The following is a 20,615-nucleotide window of genomic DNA, read 5'->3' on the forward strand; positions in this document are numbered from 1 at the left end:
ATAATTGCATTAGAATTCCCCACCCATGAGCTTACTCTTTTATTAGGGTATGTCCAAACAGGTCTAGAAGAAAAATTTTAAAACATCTTTTGCAGGAAGAGAAATTTCTAAGTCAAAACATTCATTCACCCCGCAACACAAAACCCCAACATTTAATTATGCAACAACATAGATGAGGGAAATCTTTAGCTACAAGTAGTGAAAAACAATCAATACTACAAAACTATTGGCCTTATTTGTATGTCTGCCAAAATAAGTAAGAACACAGGCAGTGAAAGAAAAACTTGACTACTAAGATACCTTCCTAACTCGAAGCTACCATCTCCAAATATTCTCTGAGTCAACCAACAAGTATCAAGTACTCATTTCCTGTCAGGCACTGAATTAGAGATCTGAGAATGAACACAACAGATGTAATTCCTACCGTATTGAATGAAATAATTTGAATATCTTTCCTACTTTCAAAATATAAGCTAATATACTTTCCAGCCATTCAAATTTTAGTAAGAATTACTTTAGATGAATAATCAATTTTCTTGGTTCTCTGTTATGGGAGTTAGTGAGAGCTCAGTTTTATTGTTCATGGTGAGGTTGCAGGGCAGAAAACAGAGAAATAACAATAAAAAAGTGAGAGGTCATTTTAGAACATGGAGAATCTGGGGAGGGTGTCCCAGAATGCAATGCCAACAAATATTGAGTACTCATTTCCTGTCAGGCACTGGATTAGAGAACTGAGAATTCCATGGAATGATGCCACTATGAAGAGCTCATGGTTACCTTAGAAGTTTGGGTGTCTAGAGAAAAGTAGGAGAGGAATGACCAAGGAAAACATTGCGTTCTTATTGCCTAAGGATCTTGGTGTCAAATTCATTGACCCAGGAATCTGTGAACTTAGAAACCTTATTAAAGAATTTAGATTTTTTCCCCCCATAAATAGAACCCTTTTTTTTTTTTTTGATAGAAAGTAGGATTTATTGTTTGGCATTAGGAGATGGCCACACAGTGGAAACCTTCATGAGTAGAGAGCTTGTCATTTGTCCAGAGGGCCACAATTGGGCATGTATTTGACTCCATAGTCATCTGGGATGAACTACTTCTCAGCCACCATGTCTCCAACTTCATTCAAATTGAACTTGATAAAGTATCACTTCTTTGAGATGTGGATCTTCTGGCAGCCAGGAACTTGAACTTGGCACTGTGTAGGGCCTCAATCACATGCTCCTTGTTCTGCTTGGTGCAGATGGACCTGATGACTTGGCCAATATGAAGCCAGGCTATGATGCTCTGAAGCTTTCCAATGGCACCTTGCATACCTGTCTACAGCCTACACAGGGACAGCATAAGGTCAGAGACATGAACATACCTTGGAAAGGGCTATCTCCAAGGTCCCTTAGAGGCACTCCATACAAGAAACAGGCTGCGTACACTACCAAGGAACCTGCTGTTTTCAGACATTGCACACCAAGCCCCCATGAGGAAAAGAGCTCGGTCAACTTAACTGGCTGCAGACAAATAGGCCTTTTTATTTGCCACTATTAAAATCAAACTTTAAACAGATTCTTGGACTTGTGGCTCATATCCATCAGCTCATTCAACGTTAGCACCTGTCTTGTCCCCGGTAGCTTTTCCAGAACAACTAACTTCACCATGAAACTCTATTAGTTTTCCCAATTCAAACTTGGGTTCTTCAGCTTTTTACTTTTTTAATGAATACATCATGAAGAGGATAAATAGATTGGCAAGCATTTTCTATGTCTTTTCCAACGTTGTCTGGAATCAATTTATTGACCACTTCTTTGAAGTCATTTGTCTATACTTCTTTGTTTATGATTTCCGTCATCTCCTTCTGAATTTGACAGACCTGTTGGTGCTGAGCATAAGAGGTCTTCTGTATCTGACCATTGTATTTTCTATAAAATCAGTACAGAACTAACTAAGCAAATGACCATTGGTAGTCTTGACACTGACATGAGCTTCAGTCATGGTCTACCATTTTTTGACCACGGAACATATTTTGTCATGGGTAAGATCCATGCCATGGAAGTCAGTCAGGCAGTTTTTGCCCTGAACATCTTCAGTAATCAGCTTGTTTATTCTAAATGCAACTTCACTATTCTGCAGATCAGCAAGTCCCACTTCAAACACATGACCCTTAAGGTCATCAGGTGTAATTCTTGTTCCTTGAATCCTGGAAACTAGTGTCTTTCCAATATTCCTTATATTGAACATAGCAGGTGCTTTCACATGATACCAATCTTTCTTAGAAAATGGATCAACCCGTTTCTTCTTGGCTTCTTTTTTGCTGCCTTTCATAAGACGCTTATTCTTGCCAACCACCATCGTGCTGTTCAGAGACCCAAAAAGCAAGAGTTTGGATTTTGTCAACCTTGAATAATGTCTACAAAATATCACCTCTTAGTAATCTTTCATGAGTGATCGTTCTAGCCCCAGAAAGACAGAAAGACTGTTATATGTTCTTATATGTTCTGGCTCATGATATGGTCTGACATAGGATAGTCTTTCTGTCTGTTCTATGTCAGACCATATCATGAGCCAGAGAGCTGATATTTCAGGTAGGTTTAGAACAGCTTTTTTAAAAAAACATTTTCTACCAAAGTACCCCTAACTGGTAGTAGAGGAGAAAGTTTTGAGTGGCAAAACTCCATCAACAGAATTATACCAGTGATGGTAGGGTACAAGAGAACTGTTGAGGGTAAGTCAAGGCAGGAGTCTGAAATGCCTTTAAAATCTTGTGGCTGTTTTCCTTAAAAATTTAAGCAGTTATTATATACCACCCCATAACAGTTTCATGCTTTTTATTGTTTTTGTTTTCAGACAGGGTCTCGCTCTGTCACCCAGGCCGGAGAGCAGTGGCACCATTATGAATCACTGCAGCCTCAACCTCAACATCAAGCGTCCTCTGACATCAGCTTCCCAAGTAGCTGGGACTACAGGCAGTCATCACCATGCCTGGTTAAGTTTTTTTTTTTTTTTTTTTTTAAATTGTATAGACAAAGTTTTGCCATGTTGTCCAAGCTGGCCTTGAACTCCTGGCCTCGAATGGTCCACCCACCTCGGCCTCCCCAGGTGCCAGGATTACAGGCATGAGCCACTGCACCTGACCTCATGTTTGTTTTACATCTAAGCAATGCTTTAAAATACCTGCTAGTATTAAAATTGACTCTATGGGAAGAGATGCCATAACTGTGTGGTCTCAGTCCACCCACACACTTCGGCACATGCACGAGGATGTTTTACAGGGTTTTGTTGGGGAAGATACTAAATACGCATGTTCAGTTTTCTGAGCAATCACAGTGCCATGGTTTAGTTGAATTGAGAGTACCTTGAATTGGTTTGTAAGAGTGTGACTGGTCTCAGGATTCCCATTCATTCCTGGGACCCCCAAGTTTCCAAGGATTTTTCTATGATCTATATCTGACTGCCAGTGATAAGGGCTTGTACGGCCAGGACAAGTAGAAAATATGGGACCCAGCATTCCAGGTCAAAATGATTCTGGGTGAAGCATCCCTGCCAATCATTCCCATATGGACTGTTGTTGGGGTGATCAGACCCAACACCAGGTCGTTAGGGAGAAGAAATCCAGCAGAGTCAAAGGATTGAGAAAAAGACAATTTGAGAGAGAAAGTGGGACCAGGGGGCCATAGCAAGCATGGAGGCTGCGAAGTCACCAAGCTCTGGGAGCCCAGGCTATTTATTGGTGCTCAAACAAATAAACAGGTGGTGAGGATGTGGGAGTTGAAAGGAAACAGTGTATCAAGTGAATGAGAAATATATGGCTGCTTGAGATAACAGGAGTGCTAGAAGCAAGGAGCCAGCAAGTCTAGCAGACATGGAAGCCCTGCCTCAGCTTCTCTCCAAACACACAGCTTTTCTCCCAATAGGCTGTTGATAGAATTTTGCCTTTTAAACATCCCCCTCTACTACCAGACTTGGCCCCAGAGAAGTCTGACTGAGTGTAAGGCACAGAGAGCACAGAGAAGCTGATCCAACTCTGCCATTATCTAGGTTCCCTTCATCTCATCAATATTTATTGAGGGCTGGGCGTGGTGGCTCAAGCCTGTAATCACAGCATTTTCGGAGGTCAAGGTTGGCAGATCACTTGAGGCCAGGAGTTTGAGACCAGCATGACCAATATGGCAAAACCCCATCTCTACTAAAAACACAAAAATTAGCAGGGCGTGGTGGCGCATGCCTGTAATTCTAGCTACTTGCGAGGCTCAGTCACAAGAACTGCTTGAACCCAGGATGGGGCGCTTGCAGTGAGCCTAGATCACGCCACTGCACTCCAGCCTGGGCAAAAGAGAGAGACTCTGTTTCAAAAAATAAAATAAATTAAATTAAATTTAAAAAAGGCTTTGCAGATGTGAGGGTATGGACTTTGAGATGGGAATATTATCATGGATTAGGTGGGCCTAATCTAATCAGATGGGTCCTTAAAATCTGAACCTTTTTCATGCTGGAAGAAAGAGGAGATAAAAGAAAGATAGATTAAAAATGTGAGGCCAGGGGTGGTGGCTCACGCCTGTAATTACAGCATTTTGGGAGGCCGAGGCACGTGGATCACCTGAGCTCAGGAGCTCATGACCAGCCTGGCCAACATGATGAAACCCCATCTCTACTAAAAATACAAAAATTAGCTGGGTGTGGTGGCACGCACCTGTAATCCCAGCCACTTGGGAGGCTGAGGCTAGAAGATTGCTTGAACCCAGAAGGTGGAGGTTGCAGTGAGCCACTCCATTCCAGCCTGGGGGACAGTGAGACTCTGTCTACATTAAAAAAAAAAAAAAAAATGTGAGGGACTCAACCCACTGTTGCTAGCTTTGAAGTGGAAAGAGAGGCAATAAGACAAGGAACACAGCCTTGACAACATCTTGCTTTTGTCTCAGTGAGACCTGTGTCAAATTTCTGATCTCTAGAACTGTAAGATGATAGGTTTTGTGTTATTTTAAGGTACTCAATTTGTGGTAACTAATCACAGCAGCCAATAGGAAACTAATAAAATTCCCATCCTTCTTGTGCTTGTATTCTAGTGAAAATATAAATAAATATAAATAACAGGGCATCTAAATATGCTAATAAGAGGTAGGAAGGAAATGAATGAAGTGATGTGAATGGGACTATAATGGACTCATCTGTCAACTTTTTAATGCTTTAAGAATGCTCTAATGCATGAAGTTTGGCGTTAGGCAAAGATTAGCTCCCCCTATAGGAGTTATTTATGTATCTCTTTTCCAGCTAGAGACAGGCATTTGACTTGGGCTCCACTAATAATACAGCCATGCTAGAATTTAAATTAGAGGCTACTGATGCAAAAGGGAAGGAGAGTTCAGGTAATTTCTCTTTCTCCCTCCCTCCCTTCCTCCTTCTTTCCCTCCCTCCAGCCCTCTTTCCCACTATCTCTTTCTCACTCTCTATCTCCCTCCCTCTTGTAATAGTAGCTGGGGCTACTGGTAGCTAGATTACTCCTTCATCAGATAAGTTCTGCTTCTGCAATATAGCTTTAGATGCTGTTCTAAAAGCTGAGCCCAAGCCTAGCACTCCAGCCCTCTAAACAATTCTGTAAACCACAAAACATCTTTGTATTACTCTTTTTCTGCTTAACCAATTGAAGTCACTTTTGATTTCTTGCAACTGAAGGCCCTGAAGGAAATAGATAGTCATTAGACTTTGGACACTGTGGTTAAAGAGGTCTCTCTGAGAAGGTGAACTGGGGCAGGAAGAATGTGAAGGAGCAAGTAATGGCTGAGGAAGCAGTCAGACTGAAGAAATGTGAAGACTACAGTGCTGGAGCTGGGGTGCAGAAAAAGCAGGACAAACAACGCCCTTGCCTTTGTGGAGTTTACCTCTGGTAGGGGTTATCTAGATAGTTAAAGGGAGGCAAATGATAGGCAACATAATTTCAGATACGTGTTATAAAGGAAGCAAAAGACAGAATTACAGGCTTCAGGCCAGGAGCTATTTTGGATAGGATGGGCAGGAAAGGCCTCTTGGAAGGAAGTGACATTACACAGAGACATAGGAGATTTATGACTTAGAGAGTGTCCCTCAAACACAATATTGGAACTCTGCTCAGGGAGGTGAGTTTCCTAAGAGTTCTTCAAGCAAAAACATAAACAAATATTGGAGGGTCATCTCTACCAAGGTTAGGAATATTTGGGAAATTCAACACATGTTTAAAATGCTCCTAGAGACATAAATTTTTCAATAGCAGTTGTGATCATCTTTTTGATGATGTTCTCAACCTTGAACTTGCCAAATACAAATGATAACATTTTTAGGGAGATAATGCCTTACATTATGAACATTTGTTCACATCTACAAATTAGCTTGAATTTTGTCTTGGATACTTTCTATGTGAACAAGTACTAAAAAAATATAAAGCAGATGCAATGTTGGTTCTTCGTCACTTCTGTCAGCGGCTCTTCTAGTTTGACAGACTAGGCTGTCAACAATGGAATGAAGCCAGTGAGAGGTGACAATGTGCTAGCTGCACTCACTCTCGGTGCCTCCTTGGCCTGGGTATCTACTCTGGCGGTGATTGAGGAGCTCTTCAGCCTGCCACTGCACTGTGGGAGCCCATCTCTGGGCTGGCCCAGGCCAGAGCCGGCTCCCTCTGCTTGCAGGGAGGTGTGGAGGGAGAAGCGCCGGCAGGCTGCCGAGGACGCTCATAGGTCAGTGTGAATTCCTGCAGGCGCAGGCGCCGGCTCGGCGGGCCCTGCACACAGGGCGGCTGGCCGGCATCACTGGCCCAGGGCAGAGAGGGGCTTAGCACCCAGACCAGCAGCTGCAAAGGTTGCTCCGGGTCCCCCAGCAGTGCTGGTCGGACGGCACTGTGCTCAAGTTCTCACCGGGCCTCAGCTGTCTCCCTGTGGGGCAAGGCTCAGGACCTGCAGCCCACCGTGCCCAAACCCCTCCTCTGCTGTGGGCTCCCGCGCAGCCCAAGCCTCCCCGAGGGGAACGGCCCCTGCTCCGTGACACCCAGTCCTATCCACAGCCCAAGGGCTGAGGAGTGCAGGCGCAGCTCGGGACTGGCGGGCAGCTCTGCCTGCAGCCCCTGTGCAGGATCCACTGGGTGAGGCCAGCTGGGCTCCTGAGTCTGGTGGGGACTTGGGGAACTTTTATATCTAGCTAAGGGATCATAAATGCACCAATCAGCACTCTGTGTCTAGCTCAGGGTTTGTAAACACACCAATCAGTACTCTGTGTCTAGCTCAAGGTTTGTAAATACACCAGTTGGTGCTCTGTATCTAGCTAACTCTGTGTCTAGCTAACCTAGTGGGGCCTTGGAGAACTTTTCCGTCTGGCTATGTGTCTAGCTAGCTCAAGGATTGTAAATGCACCAATCAGCACTCTGTCAAAACGGACCAATCAGCTGTCTGCAAAATGGACCAATCTGCAGGATGTGGGTGGGGCCAGACAAGGGAATAAAAGCAGGCTGCCTGGGCCAGCCAGTAGCAACCCAGGTCAGCCAGTGACAATCAGCTCCCTTTGTTCTTTTTGCTCTTTGCAATAAATCTTGCTGCTGCTCACTCTTTGGGTCCATGCTGCCTTTAAGAGCTGTAGCATTCACCAACGGTCTGCAGCTTCATTCCTGAAGCCAGTGAGACCACGAACCCACTGGGAAGAATGAACAACTCCAGACGTGCCACCTTTAAGAATTGTAACACTCACTGCGAAGGTCTGCAGCTTCGCTCCTGCCAACAAGACCACGAACCCACCAGAAGGAAGAAGCTCCAGACGCATCTGAACGTCTGAAGGAACAAACACCAGACACACCATCTTTAAGAACTGTAACACTCACCGTGAGGGTCCGCAGCGTCATTCTTGAAGTCAGCGAGACCAAGAACCCACCAATTCCGGACACACCGGTGCTAACAGAAAGAAACATCAACTTCAGGCAAGAGTCTTCCAAAATAATCTGTTTGCAGATGGAAGTTGCTGGTTTTCTGTGAGCATGAAAAATTAATTATCAGTGAAAGGGCATTTACTACTTTCAAAGTCCATCTATTTATTGACTTTTTAAAAAAAATCTTCCCAGAGAAAAGAACTATTTTCTAAAATTGATTAATCAACTTGCTGACCTGAGTCAAAGCTTTGATGAAAAACAGAATGAATGTACTTTCTCATATAAATCCCAGAAAACATAGGGCAGGAGGGTTTTTGGCCTGTTTTTATCCAAAGCAGTTATCTGAAGTATCTTTTCCCATGAAAAATCAGAAAATTATTCAAGTAAAATATTAACAGATTTATGGTAAATATGGCAAAGTGAACATATACATCTACTTTGACTTTCTTCTCAAACCCCAGAAATGGCAATAAGACACTTAAAAAAATTATTATACTCTAAGTTCTAGAGTACATGTGTACAATGTGCAGGTTTGTTACATATGTATACATGTGCCATGTTGGTGTGCTGCACCCATTAGCTCGTCATTTACATTAGGTATATTTCCTAATGCTATCCCTCCCCACTCCTCCCTACCCATGACAGGCCCCAGTGTGAGATGTTCCCCTTCCTGTGGCCAAGTCTTCTCATTGTTCAGTTCCCACCTATGAGTGAGAATATGTGGCGTTGGTTTTCTGTTCTTGTGATAGTTTGCTGAGAATGACGGTTTCCAGCTGCATCCATGTCCCTACAAAGGACATGAACACATCCTTTTTTATGGCTGCATAGTATTCCATGGTGTGTATGTGCCACATTTTCTTAATCTAGTCGGTCATTGATGGACATTTGGGTTGGTTCCAAGTCTTTGCTATTTTGAATAGTGCCACAATAAACATACGTGTGCATGTGTCTTTATAGCAGCATGGTTTATAATACTTTGGGTATATCCCCAGTAATGGGATGGCTGGGTCAAATGGTATTTCTAGTTCTAGATCCTTGAGGAATCACCACACTTGTCTTCCACAATGGTTGAACTAGTTTACAGTCCCACCAACAGTGTAAAAGTGGTCTTATTTCTCCACATCCTCTCCAGCATCTGTTGTTTCCTGAGTTTTTAATGATCGCCATTCTAACTGGTGTGAGATCATATCTCATTGTGGTTTTAATTTGCATTTCTCTGATGGCGAGTGGTGATGAGCATTTTTTCATGTGTCTGTTGGCTGCATAAATGTCTTCTTTTGAGAAGTGTCTGTTCATATCCTTTACCCACTTTTTGATGGGGTTGCTTTTTTTTCTTGTAAATTTGTTTGAGTTCTTTGTAGGTTCTGGATATTAGCCCTTTGTCAGTTGGGCAGATTGCAAAAATGTTTTCCGATTCTGTAGGTTACCTGTTCACTCTGATGGTAGTTTCTTTTGCTGTGCAGAAGCTCTTTAGTTTAATTAGATCCTATTTGTCTATTTTGGCTTTTGTTGCCATTGCTTTTGGTGATTTAGACATGAAGTCCTTGCCCATGCCTATGTCCTGAATGGTATTGTCTAGGTTTTCTTCTAGGGTTTTATGGTTTTAGGTCGAAAATTTAAGTCTCTAATCCATCTTGAATTAATTTTTGTGTAAGAGATAAGGAAGGGTTCCAGTTTCAGCTTTCTACATATGGCTAGCCAGTTTTTCCAGCACCATTATTAAATAGGGAATCCTTTCCCCATTTCTTGTTTTTGTCAGGTTTGTCAAAGATCAGATGGTTGTAGATGTGTGGTGTTATTTCTGAGGGCTCTGTTCTGCTCCATTGCTCTGTGTTGGTACCAGTACCATGCTGTTTTGGTTGCTGCAGCCTTGTAGTATAGTTTGAAGTCAGGTAGCATGATGCCTCTAGCTTTGTTCTTTTGGTTTAGGATTGTCTTGGCAATGCGGGCTTTTTTTTTGGTTCCATATGAACTTGAAAGAATTTTTTCCAATTCTGTGAGGAAAGTAATTGGTAGCTTAATGGGGATGGCATTGAATCTATAAATTACCTTGGGCAGTATGGCCATTTTCACGATATTGATTCTTCCTATCCATGAGCATGGAATGTTCTTCCATTTGTTTTTGCCCTCTTTATTTCATTGAGCAGTGGTTTGTAGTTCTCCTTGAAGAGGTCCTTCATCTCCCTTGGAAGGTGGATTCCTAGGTATTTTATTTTCTTTGTAGCAATTGTGAATGGGAGTTAACTCACGATTTGGCTCTCTGTTTGTCTGTTATTGGTGTATAAGAATGCTTGTGATTTTTGCACATTGATTTTGTATCCTGAGACTTTGCTGAAGTTGCTTATCAGCTTAAGGAGATTTTGGGCTGAGACAATGGTGTTTTCTAAATATACAATCATGTCACCTGCAAACAGGGACAATTTGACTTCCTCTTTTCCTACTTGAATAAGTACCCTTTATTTCTTTCTCCTGCCTGATTGCCCTGGCCAGAACTTTCAACACTACGTTGAATAGGAGTGGTGAGAGAAGGCATCCCTGTCTTGTGCCAGTTTTCAAAGGGAATGCTTCCAGTTTTTGCCCATTCAGTATGATATTGGCTGTGGGTTTGTCATAAAGGGCTCTTATTATTTTGAGATAAGTTCCATCAATACCGAATTTATTGAGAGATTTTAGCATGAAGGGCTGTTGAATTTTGTCAAAGGCTTTTTCTGCATCTGTTGAGATAATCATGTGGTTTTTGTCTTTGGTTTTGTTTATATGCTGGATTACATTTATTGATTTGCATATGTTGAGCCAGACTTGCATCCCAGGGATGAAGCCCACTTGATCATGGTGGATAAGCTTTTTGATGTGCTGCTGGATTCTGTTTGCCAGTATTTTATTGAGGATTTTTGCATCGATGTTCATCAGGGATATTGGTCTAAAATTCTCTTTTTTTGTTGTGTCTCTGCCAGGCTTTGGTATCAGGATGATGTCGGCCTCATAAAATGAGTTAGGGAGGATTCCCTCTTTTTCTATTGATTGGAATCATTTCAGAAGCAATGGTACCAGCTCCTCTTTGTACCTCTGGTAGAATTTGGCTATGAATCCATCTGGTCCTGGACTTCTTTTAGTTGGTGGGCTATTAATTATTGTCTCAATTTCAGAGCCTGCAATTGGTCTATTCAGGGATTCACCTTCTTCCTAGTTCAGTCTTGGGAGAGTGTATGTGTCCAGGAATTTATCCATTTCTTCTAGGTGTTCTAGTTTATTTGCGTAGAGGTGTTTACAGTATTCTCTGATGGTAGTTTGTATTTCTGTGGGGTCGGTGGTGATATCCCCTTTACCATTTTTTATTGTGTCTATTTGATTCTTTTCTCTTTTCTTCTTTGTTAGTCTTACCAGCAGTCTATCAATTTTGTTGATCTTTTCAAAAAACCAGCTCCTGGATTCATTGATTTTTTGAAGGGATTTTTGTGTCTCTATCTCCTTCAAATCTGCTCTGATCTTAGTTATTTCTTGCCTTCTGCCAGCTTTTGAATGTGTTTGCTCTTGCTTGTCTGGTTGTTTTAATTGTGATGTTAGAGTGTCAATTTTAGATCTTTCCTGCTTTCTCTTGTGGGCATTTAGTGCTATAAATTTCCCTCTACACACTGCTTTAAATGTGTCCCAGAGATTCTGGTATGTTGTACCTTTGTTCTCACTGGTTTGAAAGAACATCTTTATTTCTGCCTTCATTTCATTATGTGTCCAGTAGTCATTCAGGGGCAGGTTGTTCAGTTTCCATGTAGTTGAGCGGTTTTGAGTGAGTTTCTTAATCCTGAGTTCTAGTTTGATGGCACTGTGGTGTGAGAGACAGTTTGTTATAATTTCTGTTCTTTTACATTTGCTGAGAAGTGCTTTACTTCCAGCTATGTGGTCAATTTTGGAATAAGAATAAGACACATTTTTAAAAAGCACAAATCAATAAGGACAGCGAGAACAAAAGAGTGTAACAAAACAAACAAATAAACAATATAGAGACTGAGAAGCAGGTGAATTGGTGGTAAAAAGAACATAACAAGCTGGGCACAGTGGCTTATGCCTGTAATCCCAGCACTTTGGGAGGCCAAGGTGGATGGATTGCTTGATTCCAGGAATTCAAGACCAGCCTGGGCAACATGGTGAAACTGCATCTCTACTAAAATTCAAAACTGAGCTGGGCAAGGTAGCATGTGTCTGCAGTCCAAGTGGCTTGGGAGGATGAGGAGGGAGAATCACCTGAGCCTGGAGAACTTGAGGCTATAGTGAGCTGAGATCATGCCACTCCAGACTGGGTCACAGAGCGAGACTGTGTTTCAAAACTCAAAGCCAGCAAAGGGAAAGGCTGTAGACTAACTCAGTTTTACACGAGAGGCTGAACAAAGCTCTGGGACTGACAGCACTAGAAAGTCTCTGGAAAAATAGGAAGATTGGCTGAAAGTCCAAGACAGCAGTCAGATCCATCAGTGGTGTCTCCAACTCCCAGCATCTGGCAACCACCACTCTATTTTTCTTCTCTCCCTACCTTCTCACCCTGGCAGAGGATCAGAGATCTAGTCTCTGGGGAAGGTATAAAACAGAGTCTTTTGGCCAGTGGGGTTGAAGGCAAGGATAGGATACTGAGGGAAAATAATGCATGTTAAATGTTTAAAATCCTGCTCCTCTTTATCTACCTGGCTTTCAGAATACTAGTTGACAGACTTTTATCATTAGTCTGGAGATTGGAAAATCCTTCCCCACAGCCTGACCAGCTCAAGAAAAAAAGTTTCAAGATAATAGCATTCTAAGTTCCCCAACAAAATAGCCAAGCTAGAATGCCCCAAAGTAAAAACTGTGATTGGATAAGCTGCTTCCCCACCTCCAGCCTCAATTACTCCCAACTCATGCCAACACATTCAGAGATGCCCACTGCCTTTTAATTTTAGGGAAGCCTTTAACTTGAAGGGTAAAAGGACCAAAGCAAAACAGCAGATAAATGCCATTTGGAGCAAATGCATACCCTACATGGAAAAGAAAACTCCAAAAACAAAATAAAACAGAAATCACACTATTAATATATTCAGGAAGATAAAAAACAACATTGCTACCATGAAACAAGTATAATATACTGTATAATAAATAAGAATATGCACAGAAATAAAACAATCTATTATTTAAAAATATATGTATGATAGCAGAAATGAAAACAAATTGGAAGTTTTCCTAGTCTGTTTTGTGCTGCCATAATAGAACAGCAGAAACTGGGTAATCTATAAACAATAGAAATTTATTTGACTCATGGTTCTGAAGGCTGGGAAGTCATGATTGAGGGGCCATATCTGATAAGTTCATCATAGTTCATCGCCTGGCTGAAGAGCAGAAGGGCACAAGAGCACTCGGGAGAGAAAGGAAGAAAGTGAAACTCATCCTTTCATCAGGAGTCCATTTTTAAGATAACTAACCTATTCCCCAAATCAGGACAATAATTCATTCATGAGAGCAGAGCCCTCATGGCTTAATTACCTTTCAGAGACCCCCCTTCCCCACACTGTTGCATTGAGAATGAAGTTTCTAACACATAAACTGTGGGGACACATTCAAACCATAGCAGAAGGGCTGGAAGATAAAAATTTCTAAAGAAATTTCCCAGAGTGTGGAACAGAGAAACAGAGATGTAGAGTATTGAAAAAAGAGATAAAAAAAAAAAAAAGATGATTAGCCAAAATCCAAGTAATAGGAGTCTCAGAATCAGAGAACAACAACAAAAACGTGTGTGTGTGAAGGGGGGATATGTGTTAGTCTTCTATTGCTGCCTAACAAATTACCAAAAACTAGAATTAAGTATTGCCCTATAGTTTCCATGGGCCGAAGTTCAGATACACTCACTTGGCTTCTCTGCTCAAGGTCTCACAAGGCTACAGTTAAGGAGTTAGCTAGGGCTGCAGTCTCATCACAGGCTAAGAGTCCTCTTCTAAGTTCACACATTTGTTGGCAGAAATAATTTATTTTCAGCTTTAGAATCCATGGTAGCTAGCATTTTCAAGGCTAGCAAGAGAGAGTCTCTCACTTCTACACCTTCTTTTAAAAGTCTCAATTGCTGAGTGTGGTGGCACATGCCTGTAATCTCAGAACTTTGGGAGGCCCAGGTGGGAGGATCACTTGAGCCCAGGAGTTAGAGGTTACAGTGAGCCATGATTGCACCACTGTGCTCCAGCCTAGGTAACAGAGCAAAACCTGCTCTTAAACAAACAAACAAATAAATAAATAAATAAATAAATAAATGGCTCATTTGACCAGGTCAGGTATACCCAGGAAAATCTCTTTTAATTAACTAACTTAAAATTAACTGATTAGGGTCCTATATTATATCTACAAAATTTCTCGCCTTTGCCATATAACATAGTAAAATCATATAATTATGGGGAGTGCTATTTCATCACCTTTGCCATATTCTTTTTTAAATTTGTTTTCTTATTATTATTTATTTTTTTAATTATACTTTAAGTTCTGGGATACGTGTGTAGAACCTGCAGGTTTGTTACATAGGTATACACGCACCATGGTGGTTTGCTGCACCCATCAACCCATTATCTACATTAGGTATTTCTCCTAATGCTATCTCTCCCCTGGTCGCCCATTCCCCAACAGGTTCCAATGTGTGATGTTCTCCCTGTGTCCATGTGTTCTCATTGTTCGACTCCCACTTATGAGTGCAAGCATATGGTGTTTGGTTTTCTGTTCTTGTGTTAGTTTGCTGAGAATGATGGTTTCCTGCTTCATCCATGTCCCTGCAAAGGACATGAACTCATCCTTTATTATGACTGCATAGTATTCCATGGTGTACATGTGCCACATTTTCTTTATCTAGTCTGTCATTGATGGGCATTTGGGTTGGTTCAAAGTCTTTGCTATTATGAACAGTGCTGCAATAAACACATGTATGCATGTGTCATTGTAGTAGAATGATTTATAATCCTTTGGGTATACCCAGTAATGGATGGCTGGATCAGATGGTATTTCTGGTTCAAGATCTTTGAGGAATCGCCACAATGTCTTCCACAATGGTTGAACTAATTTACACTCCCACCAACAGTGTAAAGTTTCTATTTCTCTATATCCTCTCCAGCATCTGTTGTTTCCTGACTTTTTAATGATCACCATTCTAACTGGCATGAGATGGCATCTCATTGTGGTTTTGATCTGCATTTCTCTAATGACCAGTGACGATGAGCTATTTTTCATATGTTTGTTGGCCGCATAAATGTCTTCTTTTGAGAAGTGTCTGTTCATATCCTTTGCCCGCTTCTTTTTTTTTTTTAATTAAAAAGTAAACTTTAACGTTGAAAATGCAAACTTGGGGAGGGCAGAAAGATCACACACAAGGCTGTCACTTCACACCTGGAGGGTTGTACAGCGGCCAGGCAGAGGCTCTCCTCACTTCCTGGACTGTGAGGCGGCCAGACAGAGGCGCTCCTCACTTCCCATACTGTGAGGTGGCCTGGCAGAGGCGCTCCTCACTTCCCAGACGGTAGGGCGGCCAGGCAGAGGAGCTCCTCACATCCTAGACTGTGCGGGGGGCTGGGCAGAGGCACTCCTTACTTCCCAGACAGGGTGGTGGCCAGGCAGAGGCGCTCCTCTCTTCCCAGTAAGCTGGACAGCCGGGCAGAGGCACTCCTCAGTTCCCAGATGGTGGCCTTTGCCGACTTTTCGGTGGGGTTGTTTGTTTTTTTCTTGTAAATTTGTTTAAGTTCTTTGTAGAGTCTGGATATTAACCCTTTGTCAGATAGATAGGTTGCAAAAATTGTCGCCCATTCTATAGGTTGCCTGTTCACTCTGATGATAGTTTCTTTTGCTGTGCAGAAGCTCTTTAGTTTAGTTAGATTCCATTTGTCAAACCTGGCTTTTGTTGCCATTGCTTTTGTTTTAGTCAGGAAGTCTTTGCCCATGTCTATGTCCTGAATTGTATTGCCTAGGTTTTCTTCTAGGGTTTTTTTTTTTTTGGTTTTAGGTCTTACGTTTAAGTCTTTAATCCATCTTGAATTAATTTTTGCATAAAGTGTAAGGAAGGGGTCCAGTTTCAGTTTTCTGCATATGGTTAGCCAGTTTTCCAGCCTCCAGTGGTGATACCTTTGCCATATTCTATTGGTTAGAAGTTCAAACTTCCACTCATACTCAAGGAGAGGAGTTTCTATAAAGGCAGAAATCATGGGGGTAATCTTAGAATTCTGCTATCAGCAGAGGGGAGGGGATCATTAAACAAACAGTACAAGACAACTATTGAGACCTGAAACATATGATCTTCCAGATTGAAATAACTCATTAAAATGCCAGCATAAATGATGAAAATAGATCCACATCAGACTTTGAGAAAACTGTTGGCTACAGGAAACTCTGATAAGAGGGTGCATGTCACAAAACAGATTAGAGATGGAAATGACATTATATTTTTAAATAACAGTACTTCAATCTCAAAGGCAATGAGACAATGTGTTTAAAATTATAAAGCAAAAATGATGTGTACCCTTCAATTCTATATGTAGAAAACCTACCTAATTTCAGGATAAAATAAAGATGTTTTCAGACATGTATGATCTCAATTATTGCCCATGTACCTTTTCTCAGAAGAATGCCTGAGGATTTGCTCCATTAAAAAGATGAGAAAACAAAACCAAAGAATAGTACAGGATAATTTGCATAAGAGCAAGGCAAAGGGAATCCCAAGAGGATGGTAAAGGAGGATCCCAAACTATCATTGTGCAGGGTTGACAAAGCAACACACCCAGAAAAATTTCTTCCATAAGATAAAATTGAGAATAAGAGAAGAAATTGATAGAATATGTACTACATCTTAATATACTTGAGAGAAATTTAGACAATTGACAGAGTTTGGGCTTGCATTAGTGATAAACAAGTCAGGGAAACCCAAGAAAACAAACAATAATATAAACTAATTAATCCAAAAAGTTGTTCAGGAAAGGAAAAGCAATACTTGTTAACTACATGGCATAGCTGTTTACTACATGACATAGGGAGACACGTGGCATATTAATATTTACTATGGTCATAATAATGTAAACACTAAGTTGGGGTATAAATATACATAGAGAATGAAGAAATGGAAAAGTTGTGTATGTGTTGTAGGGACATAGGGAGGTTAAGTAAGCTAGATATTCAACTTCTATTGCAATAGAACTGTAGATAACACCTAAAACTGTGAAAAAAGCAAGAGGCTATGCAAGCATCCTATTTGGAGACATGAAGGTAAATATCAAAATATCAGCCAAAATTGATAGATGTGCTTCTGGGGAAGAGAAAATAGAACAGGGAAAGAGAAGGCAGGAACCTCCATTTTTCTATAGCAAGGCTTATAAATGTATTTCACATTTTACATTGGGTATATATAACTCTGTTGCAAAATATGAAAGAAACATGTCCAAGCACAAGTGATCAAATAAAGCAATTATTTAGATAATTGCTTCACCTTTTTATGCTAGATACATTGACTAATTTCTCACATAAGTTCACTATAATGTTCATTTTGTTATGTTTAAAATAAAGTTTACCAGAACTTAAACATCAAATGAATGTTTTCCTTCAGAGCTTTCACCTTAAGATGTAAGGCACTTAGTTCAAAGTTGTTGCAACTACCCAAAATATTTTTGGAGCTGTCTTTATAATTTCAAAGCCTATGACAAATTTCTTTAAATAACTTCAGAAGTGCCAATTCATGGATTTAATATTTTATAAGAACCAGAAATCACATGGCAGGAACATGTGACATGCCTGCTCCTGCTTCACCTTCCTCCATGATTGTAAGCTTCTTTTGGCCTCCACAGAAACCAAGCAGATGCCAGCTCTATGCTTCCTGTAAAGCCTGCAGAAGCCTCTCTAACTAGTTCCTATGTCTCTTTGACATATGCCCATTGTGGTTTTCTGTTTTTGTTTCTTGAGCACTTCCTTACTTTCTGGAACTACCAGGTACTCCACACTTATCTTGTATATTTTCTACCTCAATTCTAGAATCAACCATCTCCCCAAGAAGCCCTGGTTCCCTTCATTGGAGAATGGTATTACAAAACATGATCTGGGTACTAGGTGTGCTAGTTTCTTCTGGGGCTTCCTTGCCTCTAGGCTCTTTGATAAAAGGGAAGCTGAAGTGAGGAAATATGTCTGTGTATACTAACTCACGTATATATGCACATACCTCTAATTTTTTCCCTTCATTCATCTGTGTCTATGTTAAGCTAAACATGATTTCATATTGAATTCTCCAACCCTAATTCATTACCATACGGATCATTCTAGCCTGTTACACTTGCTGATCTGTAAGCTCCCACTCCAAAGGGTGAGAAACCTGACTTGCACCATCCATCATTGTCTTAGTCCCATTTTGTGTTACTATAACAAAATACCACCAAATGGGTAATTTACAAACAATGGAAGTTTATTTGACTCATTGTTCTGGAGGCTGGGAAGTCCAGGATCAAGAGGGCACATCTGGTGAGGGCTTTCTTTTCTTTTTTCTTTTTAAAAAATAATTATACTTTATGTTCTAGGGTACATGTGCACAATGTGTAGGTTTGTTACATATGTATACATGTGCCATGTTGGTGTGCTGCACCCATTAATTCATCATTTACATTAGGTATATCTCCTAATGCTATCCCTATCCCTACACCCCTCCCACAACAGGCCCTGGTGTGTAATGTTCCCCTTCCTGTGTCCAAGTGATCTCACTGTTCAATTCCCATCCATGAGTGAGAACATGCAGTGTTTGGTTTTCTATTCTTGCTATGGTTTGCTGAGAATTATGGTTTCCAGCTACATCCATGTCCCTACAAAGGACACGAACTCATCCTTTTTTATGGCTGCATAGTATTCCATGATGTATATGTGCCACATTTTCTTAATCCAGTCTGTCATTGATGGATATTTGGATTGGTTCCAAGTCTTTGCTATTGTGAATAGTGCCTCAATAAAACTATGTCATATGATTGAAGTCACCACATGGCCAGGAAACATGTGCCAGAGAAGGCAAGAGGGGGCCAAACTCACATTTTTAAGGAACCCACTCCCATGGCAACTAACCCACTCACATGATAACAGGATTAATCCATTTATGAAGACAGAGCTCTCATGATCTAATCACTTCTTGAAGATCCCATATTTCAACACTGTTGCATTTGGGGTTAAATTTCCAACACATGAACTTTAGGAGACATATTCAAACCATAGCAATCATCCATTTACTTAACTGTTCAATTCCAGTATACATGTATGCTGTGTATATGTATTCATATCCCATGGGAAAATCTACTTGATCAACTATAATAGCGTGCTTATGTACAGTTGCTTTTGCCATTAGTCTTATGGACTCCACTCATTTTCAAATTCCTTAGGTCATTAATCGATTCTTCAACTATCTTTAGTGAGATTATTTCATATAATTGCGGTACAATTAGATTCTTATGTCACAGTTGCATTTCATTCTGGGATCCTACAATCTCTGAAATATCTTTAAATTTGCATACATTGTTTTATTATTTTTGCCATAAAATTAGTTCTATGGGTTTTGACAAATACATGGCGTTATGTAGCCACCATTATAGTAACATACAAAAGAAGCTCACCACTTTAAAACATTCCCCATGTGCTTCTCTTAATCAACATCCCCAACCATTACCAACCAAAGCCCTTGGCAACAACTAATCTTTTTTAAATGTCTCTATAGTTTTGCCTTTTCCCGAATGTTATATAAATGGAATCATAGCTTTTTAGAATGGTCTCTTTCACTCTGCAATATGCATTTAAGATTCTTCCTTGTCTTTACGTAGCTTAATGGTTTATTCCTTTTTATTACTAAATAGTTTTCCTTTGTATGGATGTACAATAGTTTGCTTATTCACTTATCTTTTAAAGGACACCTTGATTGCTTCCAATTTTTTGGAATTATGAATAAACATTCATATACAAGTGTTTGTGTGGACATAAGTTTTCAAATCAGTTGAAATACCTAGGAGCATGGTTGCTGGACTGTATGGTAAGACTATGTTAACTTTATAAGAAGCTATTAAACTGTTTTCCAAAGTGGCTGTGCCATTTTGCATCCCATCAGCAATGAATGAGAGTTCCTATTGTTTGGTATCCTTGCCAGCAATTGGTATTGACAGGTTTTTTTTGGATTTTAGCCATTTTAATAGGTGTATAGTGGTATTTCATTGCTATTTTAATTTCTATTTCTCTAATGACAAATGATGTTAAGCATCTTTTTAAATGCTTATTTGCCATCTATGTATCTTCTTTAGCCACATTTCTTTTTAGCACAGTTTTTCCTTAAGAAGGGTGAAATATGGTTGGCTGGGTTTCACACTTTTTAATTGGTCATATTCTTTTTTTTTTTTTTTTTTTTTTGAGGCGGAGTCTCGCTCTGTCGCCCGGACTGGAGTGCAGTGGCCGGATCTCAGCTCACTGCAAGCTCCGCCTCCCGGGTTTACGCCATTCTCCTGCCTCAGCCTCCCGAGTAGCTGGGACTACAGGCGCCCGCCGCCTCGCCCGGCTAGTTTTTTTTTTTTTTTTTTTGTATTTTTAGTAGAGACGGGGTTTCACCGTGTTCGCCAGGATGGTCTCGATCTCCTGACCTCGTGATCCGCCCGTCTCAGCCTCCCAAAGTGCTGGGATTACAGGCTTGAGCCACCGCGCCTGGCCTAATTGGTCATATTCTTGTCCTAATTCATCCTGATTGGTGTTTTCATAATTCTCCAAATCTCTG

At 40.8% G+C, this 20,615-nt stretch overlaps 1 protein-coding gene and 1 non-coding gene across 2 annotated transcripts; both read right to left on the reverse strand.

The window, feature by feature from the left end:
• Positions 1–1,372: 1,372 nt before the first annotated feature.
• Positions 1,373–1,508, reverse strand: LOC117066249. Its single transcript, XR_004430231.1, has one exon. It is a non-coding gene; the product is annotated as a small nucleolar RNA SNORA70 (small nucleolar RNA).
• A 207-nt stretch (positions 1,509–1,715) lies between these two features.
• On the reverse strand, positions 1,716–8,304 carry LOC117064435 (40S ribosomal protein S3a-like). Its single transcript, XM_033178586.1, has 3 exons — positions 8,103–8,304; positions 7,823–7,967; positions 1,716–2,344 (listed from the first exon to the last, which is right to left on the reverse strand). The coding sequence occupies exon 3, from the start codon at positions 2,338–2,340 to the stop codon at positions 1,987–1,989; it is 354 nt and encodes a 117-aa protein (XP_033034477.1). The 5' UTR covers positions 2,341–2,344; positions 7,823–7,967; positions 8,103–8,304; the 3' UTR covers positions 1,716–1,986.
• Between the last annotated feature and the right edge of the window lie 12,311 nt (positions 8,305–20,615).

Source organism: Trachypithecus francoisi, unplaced genomic scaffold (assembly GCF_009764315.1).
Source record: "Trachypithecus francoisi isolate TF-2019V2 unplaced genomic scaffold, Tfra_2.0 Lachesis_group2, whole genome shotgun sequence".
Taxonomy (NCBI): domain Eukaryota; kingdom Metazoa; phylum Chordata; class Mammalia; order Primates; family Cercopithecidae; genus Trachypithecus; species Trachypithecus francoisi.